General features: G+C 34.9%; 1 protein-coding gene across 2 annotated transcripts in view; it reads left to right on the forward strand.

The window, feature by feature from the left end:
• The first annotated feature begins 5923 nt into the window (after positions 1-5923).
• akap7 (A kinase (PRKA) anchor protein 7) overlaps positions 5924-14344 on the forward strand; it is a 49058-nt gene continuing 40637 nt past the window's right edge. The window contains exons 1-6 of one of the 2 annotated variants that reach the window (XM_066699605.1): positions 5924-6668; positions 8451-8594; positions 9924-10066; positions 11647-11783; positions 12731-12891; positions 13653-13765. In XM_066699605.1, coding sequence (XP_066555702.1) covers positions 6146-6668; positions 8451-8594; positions 9924-10066; positions 11647-11783; positions 12731-12891; positions 13653-13765 — 1221 coding nt within the window. In that variant the 5' untranslated portion in view covers positions 5924-6145. The remainder of the gene's footprint in view (positions 6669-8450; positions 8595-9923; positions 10067-11646; positions 11784-12730; positions 12892-13652; positions 13766-14344) is intronic. The other variant, XM_066699617.1, reaches the window with a different exon arrangement.

Below are 14344 nucleotides of genomic sequence, written 5' to 3' on the forward strand. Positions count from 1 at the left end.
TAATAATAATATTCTATGACCTACAGTATTGTTACAGATATGTAGGATTGTGGGGTTAGGTTTTATTACACTTTACTACTTTTCAATGAATCATGCAAACACAGCAAAGTCCAAGCACAAAAACCCAAACAGTTCTTGCAATATATATGTCTATTACTTAAGTAATGTCACATAAAATACTTTTTTGTTCCAATTCACAAGAAACCAGGCTATTCAGCCAGCATAGTGTGATAAAATTACACATAGATAGTGTTTTAAAAATAACTGATCATTTTAAGTCAGTCAAACTTCCACATTTACTTAAAATGGTAATTTTGTAAGAGAATAATTTTCAAAAAGTGAAGAAAAGTATAATCTTACCAGATATAGGTTTCCGAAGTCCCAGCAGCAAAGAAGGCCATTAATTCCATCCCAGGAGTTCAAAGTAAAAAAATAATAAAAACATAGGAAGACAATTAATCAGTTTATATTCAATACTTTTCTGTTAAAAAATATATATACAAATGCAATAAAAATGTATACATTTTGTACTTTTGACCTACTAAAAAAAAAAGAAAGAAATTGGTTTTAAAATAATAGTAATTATGCTAATTGATATCTGTAAATGAAAAACCAGAACAGATACAGTTTGATTAGCATATTATATATGAGGATATTACCAGGGTATAAAGTTGTCTTCTAAACCACTCTCTGATGTTGTTTCTAGTCAATTCCAAGAACATGGCTGTACAGATTTCCAAAGAGATTAGTAAAAAGAATTATCGCAATCCACCATCTGGCCGGCTGATATCAAACAGAATAAAACAAGTACATCAAAAGTAACAAAGCTGACTTGCTGTTCAGACTGGATACAGTCATCAAACACCATGTGTGTCGACTGCTCTGTTTTATTTTTAAATGGCACATTTAGGAAGCTGTACAGTTCATGTACATTAACACAACAAGCCTGTGCAGCCATTGCATCAGATGACCAAAGAATTAAGATGGTTCTAAAATTAACAGTGGAATAAGCGGAGGAGGGAGGCAAACAACACTAACTCCTGCACTCTTAAATCCTTTATAACTGCCAGCTAAGGGCTGATAAAATAGTACAGTTACTCCACTCCCAATCTCTCATACATACGCTTTGTGCCCTACACCTGATTCACAAAAATGGGTTTCTATTTTTTAAATTTCAGCACCTTTTGCTTTCTGCTTACATGTTATTATTTTTTCTTATTTTGTATGTTTGTTTTGTTTCAAGTATATTGAAAGAGTTAATTGTGAAAAAGCCTCTTTTGTTGCATCGTCCTAGTAAAATAACACCATTTAGTATCATTTAACCATTCTATTATGTTCTAGTTTTTATAGAAAACTAACAAACAAATACATAAACAAATACAATTTTGTATTTCATTCTAATAAACATACTTCCTGTCAAAAACGGATCACACATAACCATTTTCTAGGGGCAGGGGCTCCCCTCAATGGATGCCTTCTTTCCCGAATAAGAGGTATTTCACGGGAAGAACAAAACAAACAAACTAAAAAAAAACCCTGTTGCCATGAGTGATTGGTCCTATGAGATAATAATTGTTGTTATAGAATGAGAACTGCCCTGCATCAAAAGCAGGAGTGAGCGAGGGTGAGATTTCTCTCAGGCACTGTCTCCAGAACACCGTTCACACACACAGGACAGCCCTTAGGGCAAACCCAAGTATGATTTATTCCCAGAAAAAAAGCATGTGTGAACAAGGTCTAAATGTGCTCCTGAACTGTAGTTCCCTTCCACGTTGATATGGCTAACAATCTATTGTGCATCTCTGGAACAAAACCTCAAACCATTCAGAATAATCCCACAATACTACATATTTATCCATAAACAAAATATCTTTGACGGTTTCCTTATGAACACCTCATGAGGTTAATATGCCTCATTTCACCAACATAAAGAAGGGAAGGACAAGATGGAAGTACACAATTTCTACTATGCCCTGCTATGAGAAATCCAACACACTTGATCAGAAAAGCTGTCACTTCATTCTTTGGAATTGTCAGGTGTATACATTTAAATGTATGTAAACGGTCTTATAATCTTAACATCTCTATGTTCTACTAATGTAGCAATTTAATTATTACTATATGATGTAATTCTGTGGTACATTGAATGTTTTCTCTCTCTCTCAAAAAACATTTAAATAGGTTAAATAAATATATAAATAAGTAATGTGCATCTGCAGGTACAGACAAGTCTGATATTGAAGAGACAGCTCTATAAAGCTCATATTGAGTATAGTCTAAAATCAAATTCCACTGCTTTAATTGATAGTGGCATATTAAAAGTAGTTTATACAAACATGACTTAAATGTGAACTATACATAATTTTTCATTTGTTTGTGCATGAGAGTTGCATTTAAACAGGTTAGCAAACTATTTTCCAAGACTGCAAAAATACTTAAGAGGTAGACATGGTTTATGGATTAATAAAAACAAGCCTGAGGATTTCATTATTGTCCTTAAGTTACTTACTTTTAACTATTGCACAAGAAGTATGATTTCAGTGTGTAAACAGCAATAGTCTTGGCTCATGCCACTAACAATGATCTGCTTAAAACTGTAAACAAGGACTGAGAAGGGATTACTGTAAATACTGAACTGCCGGTACTGGTTTTACATACCAATTTATTATCTCTTTTTCATCCACTACTTACTATTCCATAATAACCTTTTAAAAACTACGTATTCACCTACTCCTTGGTCCTCTTTGTTTGGTTATGCACTCTATTTTACCCTCTGAATTCCAGCAATGATGAAACCTGGATAAACAAAACCACTGTAACTCAATCCTAAGCCTTATTCAGATGCTGAGAATGGGTTGCAAATGTAGTAGATTCAAATTCTCACCAGAAAGACTGCCTTTGGTTCCCAGGTATTATAATAAAAGTCTGGGAGGCGAGATGTGAAATATCCAGACATTGAAGTTACAACTCCGTCTCGAGTACAGCCTCGCTTCCTAGTTTTTCTGCCTAGAGCGAAGTGGTTGCAAAACTAGTCCTGCTTTTATCCTCATGCAAACTGGGTGGTTTCATTTGTACTGCATGAAACCAACACCAGTGGTATGTAATTACAAAACACAAACAAAGGTGTGAAAGGTAGAGGCTGAAGCAAATATTTGAGTTCCTTCAACATAATGTTTTTTTCCACATACAGTAGAGGGGTTGTTTGAAGAGAGGTGGGTGTACCATGAGATTTATTATATGCTGAACAAGTGGATTTGGGGGAGAAAAACATTATTTTTCTTAATGCTAATTCATTTAAAATATGCATAACCTTTAAATATATGATCCTTTTAATCTTTTTGACTGACCTTTACTTTGTCTTCCTATTTTACTTTATGTAACTGTGTGTGTGTGTGTGTGTGTGTGTGTGTGTGTGTGTGTGTGTGTGTGTGTGCGCGCAATGGTCTTAAAGAAATAGGCAAGCAATCATCGTTAAGGACTCTGATATATTCTTTCACTATCAATTAGTAATTAAGTAATTTAACATCTTGGCACTGCTGTTGCCCATTTAATTATTATGTCTAGGAGTGCGTGATTCCACATAATAACAGTTCAAGTGCAACTAAATTAGCAAAACAGTAAGTGGAAGTTGATTGGTTATAAACCTAATGGCAGAGAACTTGATACCCTTATCTAAGGCTTGCCAATTTGAAATCTAATGTCACAACATTTGTTGTGCCAGCAAAACAATTATTTGTCATTTAATACTGTTTTTAAGACAGAAACACATACTCAAAATGCTCTCCTACATAATTAATTAAATTACTTAAATGAGGATATGAAGAATAACCCAACTATTTTATGTTAAATATATTTGACAAACTCTCTCCCATGGCATAAACCACATCCAACACAAATGGGATTATGTAACATTTATTATGTAACTATACTAACAATTTTGATCCCCATGCTGTGGCCTTCAGGATCAAGGCTGCCCATCACTGTTCTATAGACGTTCCCTCTCCCCATCACTAAGAGCTGTTAATTGTAGTTTGAGCTTATCAGGTGGCTGAATTGATCTCTTGGGGGATTTTCCATTGTATTTATGTGCATCCACCTGACAGATTAAATGAAACCCTAAATTTATTAAATTATTATGTTTTGTTTTTATTTTCTGAAGTATGTCCTAAGTGCCCATACAGAGAAAACACATTCTGTATCTGTGTGTGTAGTTCAATGTCAGCAAAGACAGAAACTTGACCGATTACTGCATGCCCGCTTCTTCTAACAGATAAATACATAACCAATTATAGCAGTCCCTCTGCTCTCAGCTTGTATCCAGCTTCAGAAATGTCTTAGTTGTCCCCTGCCACACACACACATTTTCATTGAGTTGTGGAGCCATCATCATCGTTTCCTAGATGTCTGTCCCTAAAACGATATGTCCCACAGTGTGGAGAAGGATATAGATTCAACTGAGAAGCTTCAGTGAATGGAAATCTATCTATGTATCTATATATATAGTTTTCACATTGTGTTGATTTAAAGCTTGCAGTAATGACACTTTGTCTTGAAGTAGGAACTAATGAATGATATATACACATCCTACTCAACACATTCAAAGTAAAAACTAAAATAAAAAAGGAAATAGAGAATTAATATGTAACAACATTGGGAAAGTCATGAATGCTTAAGTATTCCACACAATTAGTTGAATGCCTCTGTCTGTGCAATAATGACAATTCTCATGTCACACCTGTCTCTGTGAGGTTCCTTGGTCAGGTAGTGGATTGCAAGCAAAGACTCAACCATGAAGAGGAAGGACAATGATCCAAAGCACAAGACCAAAGCTACACTGGAGTGGCTTAAGAATAAGAAAGTGAATGTCCTTGAGTGGCCCAGTCAACGTGTTGTGGAGAGATATGAACACTGCTGTTGATAACCGATCCCCAAGCAAGACGGTTGTTGGTAGAGTTTTAGTGAACAAAAAACACTTGAGCTTGTATTTGCTGCCAAAGGTGCTCCCACCAAGTATTGGGTTGATGGGTACAAATACTTATACAATCAACTTATTTTAATTTTTTTCTTTTAGTTCTTGATGACAATGTGTATGCATAATTTTGCAATTTCACAAAATAGGACATCATAAAAAGGGTCTGAATACTTTTGCAAGGCACTGTGTATATATGAGTATACATTTAAATGTGTGTGTGTGTTTGTGTATGTGTATATATATATATATATATATATATATATATATATATATATATACCATACAGTGGCCTCCATGCATATTCATACTCTTTATTCATATCAAAAAGGTGATTTAACAGAAGAAATGCATTTTATTTTTTGGTGAAATACATTTTAATACTAACTACACTTCACAAAACAACATCACACATTTCACAAATAATACAGAAGTTTATATTTAATGTATGTTTTAAATTACATATTTAAAACACAGTAATTACCTGTAGATCTCTAAGTGTGAGATTTTTCACGCAATACTAAATATGTAATACATATATGTAATTCCAGCTATTAATAGCCAAGGAAAAACTTGAATGCATTAAATATATAGTCCATTATGTACGTTAGCAGTTGTTTTTGTAGGTTACATATTTAGTTTTGCACAAGGAATTGATATTGAACATTACTAATATGTACGGTTATGTGTTTAATGTATTTAAGAGAAACGTTTTCAGTAAATCAAGCAACGTTATTAAAACTGGCGTGCACATTTAATATACTTAGGGATACCAGATTTCTCGAGTAGAATTTATTTCATATAGTTTTCATATGTTTATGTTTTGTCTCTCCTATATACACCTATATATAGGTTAAGTCTCCACGAAACGCGTTAACATTTTCCTCATTCGACCGCCATAAAGTGAAACTAAAAGCCTCCGCACTATTTTGAGCTCTTCGGGGATCCGTAAATATGCTGTTACAAACACCAGAGCAACGCGTTCTTTGCAAAGTATCGGTGTAGTAGTGAGTGTGTAGCTATTTTTGTCCACATCTACTTTTGCAGCAGCACACTTACTTTTCAAAACACATCAGTCACACAAGTTAAATGAGCTCAAAAAGAGAAAATTGTCATGTATTGATATTCCGTTGCAGGAAGTTTTTTACACCGTGTATATTTAATTTCTGTATTTAAATGTACACCCGGAGACTGGGACATTATTTTTGTGGTAATTATCTTACACACAGAGAGAGCACGTTTGCTATTTTTAGAAATGCACGCTTAAAAGGAGCGAAAGGTCAACATAACCTGCGAGTGTTACACAAGCTATTTTGTAGTACCTTCATTTTGTTCCAGAAAAAAGAGACTTATGTTATAAATGCACCTTTCTATTGGGGTGCTAGTGCTGCTTTTACAACCTCCAAAACCGAAAAGCAGGTCAGTTTGCCGGAGTGTAAAGCGCTTTTGCTAACGCTACCTCCAGGACAGGTACCCGGCCGCACACGCACACGCACACGCACACGCACAGGCTCAGCCCGCTGGCCCGATGCTGCTGGCTGCGTGACTGGCATGGATCATGAAACAGACCCGCTGGAGACGGCAATGCCAGGTGTAGAAGTATTGATACATATCAACCCAGAAGACGATGTTTTATATGCCGATTCACACGTTACAGGACGTCTTGAGGCAGGTAATCAAGAAAAAAACAAAATTGCTGGTAAGTCAGGCTGCATCGTGCGCTTTCTTTATTCCACTTGTTGCACCTGAAGCATCGCGCTGCTGTCATTGTGGAGATGTGTTTCCATGCTGCCACCCAGAAAACTGCTTTCCTTCATTTTGTTAGTCCAAGGACCTGACAGTTACACCTCTGTTGGTTTTATATTTGGCACAGAACAAGTCACGATTTAACCAACATTTGGGAATTTCTAATATATAGCCTACTTTACCTTCTGCAGTTTGTGTGTCCATCTGCAGTCTTGTAAGAAGCACTTGTGCATAGGCAATACTTTCCCATCCAAACAGATAGACACGTATTTATTTATTGTGGCAATACGTTTGAAGTAGTGCATCGTTGCGTGGGGAGATGTTTGTGTGGCTGTTATATAGGCTACAGCAGTGAACCTTTCAGCTTTACTCCCGGGTAGAAATCTGAAACCATATAGTAATGAACTCATACTCAAGTGCTTTATTCTGTATTGAGCAGAATGGGGATGTGTGACCAAATTAAAGCATCATGATCGGCTCGGTAAATTCCTGGATCAATGAAGATATGATTGAAATATATACCAGAATGCATCGTTTGAGCATTGCAAAGCCCTTATGTTAGTTTAAGCAATTATTGGGGGTATTACCTGAACTTGCTGCGTGGCCTGTGCATAACTTAACATAACATAACATTGGTTAAAGTTAATGTTGTGTTTAGGTTCAAGAACATGAGACAAACTGCAAAATTAGTTTATGCAGTAGCAGGGAGGTTAGTGAGTGTTTTGTATTTTAATGATTTCAGTATTTTAAATGTAAATCGCATTAGAAAATCCCCAGCTTCAAAAGTGGTAAGCTAGGCCATTTAAGGTCTTACTTGCATCATGTGGGTCTAAGTGGGTTTGGTATCTGTTATCATAATATACTGTTTTTAAATTCTCATATGTATACTACCTGTACCATTGCTACACCCCATCAGACAAGAGTTGGTTTGAGAGGCTTAAAATAGTATAGTTTCTATGCCTTTCATTTCAGCTGGTAAGCTGCCTGTCCACAGATAACCTCTTATTAAAGTCCATAATTGTTTGTGTTAAAACACAGAAGCATGCCAGTTGCTTCCTGTAATAGAAAGTTAGAGAGTCTAATTGTTGAACTGCTCTCAAATAGACACATAGGATGAGAAACGGGCAGAGTATTTAAACATTTAGCCTACACCTTATAAATTGACATAGACATTGTACTACAAAATTTTGGTTGTATACTATTTCCCTCAAAGCCCCTATAAGTGAAGAATTGCATAGGGAGGTTCATGTGTTTCCCTATCCAGAAAACATTCTGCTCGACGTGTATTTGTATGTAATGTTCTTGCCTCAAAACATGTATTTTTATCCGGATTCTTTAGATTGAGTTACAGACTCCTGTGAAATATTGTGTCTGTCTGACTCGGACATGCAGTTTAATTTTAACTTCAGTACTCTAACCTAAAAATAACTCTGGATGTCCACATGACAGGAAGAAATTAATGTTTAGATAATATTTTTTCCTGTATGTAACCTCAGTTACTATTATTATCATGAAGGTAAGAATGATATTAAATACTTTAGGTATAAAAAGCAAATAAGGGACATATATTTTTAAACTTTGTTGAAGGGTTTTGTGCAGATGTGTTTATAATCATGCATGTCATAACTGACTCCCAATGGTGCCTGTCTCCTTAACAATTTAAATCTAGTATAGATTTTGTTTAGCATATGGTACCTTTCTGTTTCTTTCCCATGTCAATATCTTTATTTTTCAGAAACTGAAAATGTGCAAAAGAAAAGGAAGAAGAAAAATCCCAAAATAAAAGCCAGAAAACAGAAAGTGAAGGCATCGGATTATTCTAACAGTCTTTTGGCTGAACTTCCTTTTGCAAACACAGAAATAAGAAAGGAGTTTGGCAGTAAGTAGACCATTTAAAGTGCATTTTGGGCTGCATGGCATTCAAGATTCTGGCACATTAACACAAGAAGCAGAAATCAGCATCCCAAGAATCTTTAATGAACCTTAAACATTTTTGTAGATAAAATCAGCTTCAGCCTTTCATTCAAATTACTTTGTTTAAAGCTTTCATGTTAGTGTGGGCAGGTTAATTCTTGCAACACTTCACAGAATTTTACAGATCATAATACTGATCCTACCTTTAATGAATAGATGAGTATTTTGACATTTTTGGGGTAAACAGATTAAATCCAGGTAATCGCTACCATTTTATTGTGGTCTCCTTGAAAGTTGACAATTCACACACACAGATGAACTCCTTATCGGCAAACATGAAGGAGCACTGTCAGTAATTCTACTAATGAGTGATTATATTCAGTTGCCAAGTCAAAGTGGCAAGGATCTTCCTAGTACCACAGCTGTTGATGAATTCAGATTTCATCCAGCTGCCCAGCCATAGTGAAGAATGCATTTGTTTGTGTGATTTGTTTCGGAGGTTACAAATAAAAAAAAAACACCCCCTCAAAGACTGCTTTAGATTCAGAAACAAATTCACATTTTGCAAAACAAGACCAGTCTATTTCAAAATGTATCCAACCATTTCCTAAGTAAGGAAAAAACCTGAATGCCAACATGCTGTAACTGCATTTAAACGTGCCATCTGTCAGAGGGTACTTAATGTCCCTGTGCCAATGGTGTAGTGATTTAGGCTATGGTACTTAGTTGCCCACTGTGCTGTGGGCTCTTGGCAGTTTGGCCTATATTTGATTGATAGTTATTTATTTTCCAACAGCAGACACTTTAACAGAGACCTTTGTATTATTTGTATTTTCTGATTGTATTACTTTTTATCTATGATTCTTTTTGTTTCTGCATCTGTTTGACATCTTAGCTAATGATTCCACAGAAAAAGGGTTACATGTGAAATGGTTGTTCAAAGCCAGATTTTGAGGACAGAGATTAGTGTTGCACAATGCTGCCATGCCCATCTGTGAAGCATTGTTCATCAGAGCTTGTGCATCATTGTTACAATCTCGGTTTGGCATATTTAGCCTTCTTGGCAGGATTTGATTTGCTGACATAGTTATTTAGTTTGGTACATCTTTAATAAAACATAAATCATGTATACAGTGGAACAAATCCAGTTATGATTACACAGTGAAAAAAATAAACAAAGAATTCAAGAATGTGTTTCAAAGCCTAGTAAATAAAAAATTAATGTGTGACAGCGTCTTTTAAAAGACTATGATCCCTCATCTAATGAAGTCATTTTTAAATTTCTATCCATTAGTCAGTACCTCAGAAAAGAGTTTGAAAAAAAAGCGAAAGAGGAAAATTGCTGCAGGGATTGAAGAGGATGCAGATGAGAAAAAGAAGAAGAAGAAAGATCATCGCCCAAACTATTTTGTGTCCATACCCATTACAAACCCTGAGGTACAGCAGTTGCAGTAGGTGCTATGGAGAGAGTTATCCTTTAGTTTTCACCTTTTACGTTATTGGTTTTAAAATTATCATCATCATCATCATTATTATTACAATGCAAATCTCTCATTTCTATTAATAAGAACTTTAGCAGTTTTGAAGTTTTAATGTTTAGTCAAGATACATTACTTATTGCACTGGACTCCTGGATTGAACCTATTGAATTTAGTATAGATTGTGTTGTTTTGCCAGCAGTTATTGCATCTCTATACACACAAACAAACAAAACAAACAAAGTGGACAGCAGAGTGAAATAAATAGAAAATTCAAAGATCCAAAACTTACATAAGATGTTGCTACAACAAACTGCCTGGTGTAAAGTGTTAAAGAAGATAATTATGATGATAAAATTGATTAAGAAGAATTAGTCAGTTTGTGTAAATGTTGTAGTTAAGGTGGGATGTGGTTCTATGTTACATTATTAGATAAAGGTTCAAAATAACTTTCAATGTTAATATTCTTATGGCCGCCGCACCAGTTTCTGTAGAACAGGTAAACAAGAAAATAAAATACAACCCATTAAATGGATGGATTTGCATATAACAGCTGTTTAGTTGTTCTTGTTGTGTTTAAATGTGATGTTATTCTAATGTATCATTAAACAAATAATAATGGAACATTCTTTGGGATTGGAATGTGTGTTAAGAAAACCAATTGAGCCAAAAGGAAAAACTAAACATTATCCTGTAAGGCACATACATTAAAAAAAAACAACAACAACTAAAAAACTTAGTCTGCTTTCAGAAAGTCATGGTGCTTGTTTACTTTAACATGTAACTTAGTTACAGCGTGGTTGAGCAGCATTTCCTGTGATATTTGCTCATTCGCAAGGCAGCTGTTCTGAACATGAATCTACTCCTCAGACAGGTGTCTAGAACCCAGAAGCAGCCCCTGCACCTCCTCTCTTGGTGTAAAAGCCCTTATATTCATTGTCACAGTTCCATCTAAAGCATCTCGCACGTTTGAGAAAGTGAAAGTAAATTGGACATTCAGCAGCTTGTTTTTGCTTTGTAGAAGTGCCATTTTCCTCAAGTGTTCTTGATAAATTAAACAAAGAAAAAAAACATCAATGCTAAATGTTTCTAACATGCTTTGGTAATAAGCAAACATTTATGTTGAATAAATCCCCTTTTTACCTTTTATCTTCAACAAAAACATGATAAATTATACCTTTGTGTAATGTGCAATGAGTTGATAATTATTTTTATTTTTTGCCTCCAATATGATCCTCATAATTTTAGTCTTAATGCAGATCTTAATCTGCCATAAAAAGCACTGACAGAGACCAACTTTGGGCTAAACCAAATCAAAACTTTGACCTGCCTGTGATTCACATGTCACAAACTTGTACCCTATCGTATTTCGATTTTTCAGTAGTGTGGTTTAAAGGGGATAGGATATAGGTTTGTAGATTTCAAAATGGTGAGAAAGCTGGAAACAGAGAAATGAGAGAGAAGTTGTCTTAATGCAGCTATAACTAATGCAGTCTAATTTTTCTCACTCTCTAACTTTTGAAGTATTTTATGTTTCAGATTAAAGGAGGTATTGAAGCTGTCCAAGACATTATTGTCCAGAAGGATCACAGGTTTTCTAAAGCAATGATTCCTGTTGGCAGCCTTCACATCACTCTGCTTGTGACCCACTTAGGCAATGAAGAAGAAGTCAACATGTAAGTAGCACCATATCTGCTGTATCTTTGAGCTTTCAGCCAAATAAGAGAAATAATCATGAATCCTGTGTCTGTCATCCTATTCAATACATTTAAAAAAAGGTAATTAACTTTCCTGTGACATTTTTTATAATGAATGTCATGCAGTTGGAATGCACAATTGTGCCTAAATGTTTAGATTTCTCAGAACAATTAACATTTCCGCTGTGGAGCATTGAAGGCTGTTATGATCTTGGCAAGCCAATTACCATAAAGGTTTGTTAGTAATTTGACCTTTTCAGACAAGAAAATCTCTGGAAACATAAGTCTGAGTTTAAAATATTTACTTTAGTAACTACAAACATTGAATTACCTGCAGGCATTGTTCTGTGTTACACAAAGTCCTACATCACAAGCTTACTTCATTAGTATTGTATATGGCTAACAGAAACAACTATATGTAACTATGTAAATGTGCCGTTATACTTTAATTTACATTCATTTTAAAATGTATTTATAAAAATATGATTAGTGTTCCATACATATTATGTTCTTCCGGTATATTCCATATGTATAAAAAATATGTAAAGTAATACAATTGTACATTACGTAAACTACCTAAATGCAGGCAACAATATATTATGAACATTACTACCACAGTTCAAAGCTTTGTCTTCCTAAGCTTGGAAATTCAAAATGTGCCCTATAGACAATTAAGTAAAGTTACATCTTCGTCCTCTCCAACTAAACATCAGCATGGAAGTTACTTATTTTTATAATGTATTTTCAATTTACTCCATTTTATTTAACGTTACCGGGACTGTATTTACATTATATAGGCCTAATCCAGATTGGTTTTTTAGTCTGTGCAATAACACACAAAACTGTGTTATTGTCAAATAATTGCTTTCTTCCTGTATAACTGTTTTACAGTATTGTAAATGATAAAAATATTTATGTTACTTCAGGGCAGGTTGTGCGGTGACTGAGCTAAAGGAACTACTGCCTGACTTGCTGCAGGGGAAGGAGCTGGTACTGCCTTTCAGTGGAATCGCACATTTCAGAAACGAGGTTGCGTTTGTGCAGCTGGCAGAGGGGGAGCATGTGAAAACACTACAAAATGTTGCAGGTGTGCAGTAACAAACCATCACTACTAACAAGTATTTTTTATATATTGCAAATACAAAAAATAGTCAAGAAAACTTAATGTTTATATTAACAAGGAATGTAGTTATAAAAACCATGCAAAGAAAGAATTGAGAGATGTAATAAAAAATAACGATTACAAAAAATGTCAAATATGTCCCCAAAGATATTGTACTGTGTGGAAAAAAGTCACAAAAAGTTTCCAATTAACTATTTAACTATCTATCTCTCCGTCTATCTATCTATCTATCTATCTAACAATACATCTATCTATCGATTACCCAACTTATTCATACTCTTGATAAAGGCATATTGCAAATGCAGATGTACATTCACTATTTGTATTCAACAAATAAACCAAAATATATTACAAGTATCAATAGCTTATCTATGTTGCACAACACGTATGCATCTACATCTGTGTGTCTTATGGACCATGTTTAATTATTTAATACACTCAGAAGTTATCCTTTCTTTTCTTTATCACAGGTTCCAGGTTGTGACTAATGAAAGTAAAATGAAACCTCAACCTATCATCCCAGTCTGAGGCCCTGTGTATAACTGCTAATGTTGGTGCACTGCCCAGCATTAGAGTCTCCCTCCCCCGCCTGCCTTTTCTCTGCCTATCGATTATCTTCTTCTTTTACACCAGGCAAAACGAGTTTCCTTTATTGCAGTGGGGGCACAAAACGAACCTGAGTATCTGGTTATCACCTCCCTTTCTCTGTATTCTTATTTCTCCAGAGGCAGTGAGAAAGGCATTTGAAGAAAAAGGCATCCTAACTGGGGACAGCAAAGCTTTCAAGCCACACCTGACCTTCATGAAGCTGTCAAGGGCTCCAAAGCTGCGCAATCAGGTGAGATCATCTTATTTACCACATGCATATAGGCAAGTATATAAAGAGGTCCAGTTTGCAGCTGTTTTGGTGTCATTGTGGCTTTTTTTCAAGCGTTCTGAAGACAAAACTTTTTCTTGGGGGACTAATAATAAAAACAACAATATAGGTAAGATAATACTATATTTACTATAAAACAGTGACAAAAATGTATACTTTTGGCCTTTAGACTTCATAGGCATATCTTAAATATATATATTATCTTAGTGAGATACTTTTTATTCAGTATTCAGCAATGAAGTATTGAAAGAACAGGAATGCAGTGCTATGCATAGTGTTGTACTGGTATTTTTCGCCACATACTATATTCATGTTTGTATATATATACAGCTCTGGAAAAAATTACATTGATTTCTGAACTTGGAGTGGTCTCTTTAATTTTTCCCATAGCTGTATATATAGCCTAGATATCAGAGAATTAAGACATCTTCTAATAACCAATGTGAGGACTGTGATGCTTTGTGCATTCTGCTAACCTTAATATTGAACATTTTAATACAAGGTATATAGAATCAAACCTTTATCAACCATAAATATTCT

The sequence above is a fragment of the Amia ocellicauda genome, chromosome 1, assembly GCF_036373705.1.
Source record: "Amia ocellicauda isolate fAmiCal2 chromosome 1, fAmiCal2.hap1, whole genome shotgun sequence".
Classification (NCBI taxonomy): Eukaryota; Metazoa; Chordata; class Actinopteri; order Amiiformes; family Amiidae; genus Amia; species Amia ocellicauda.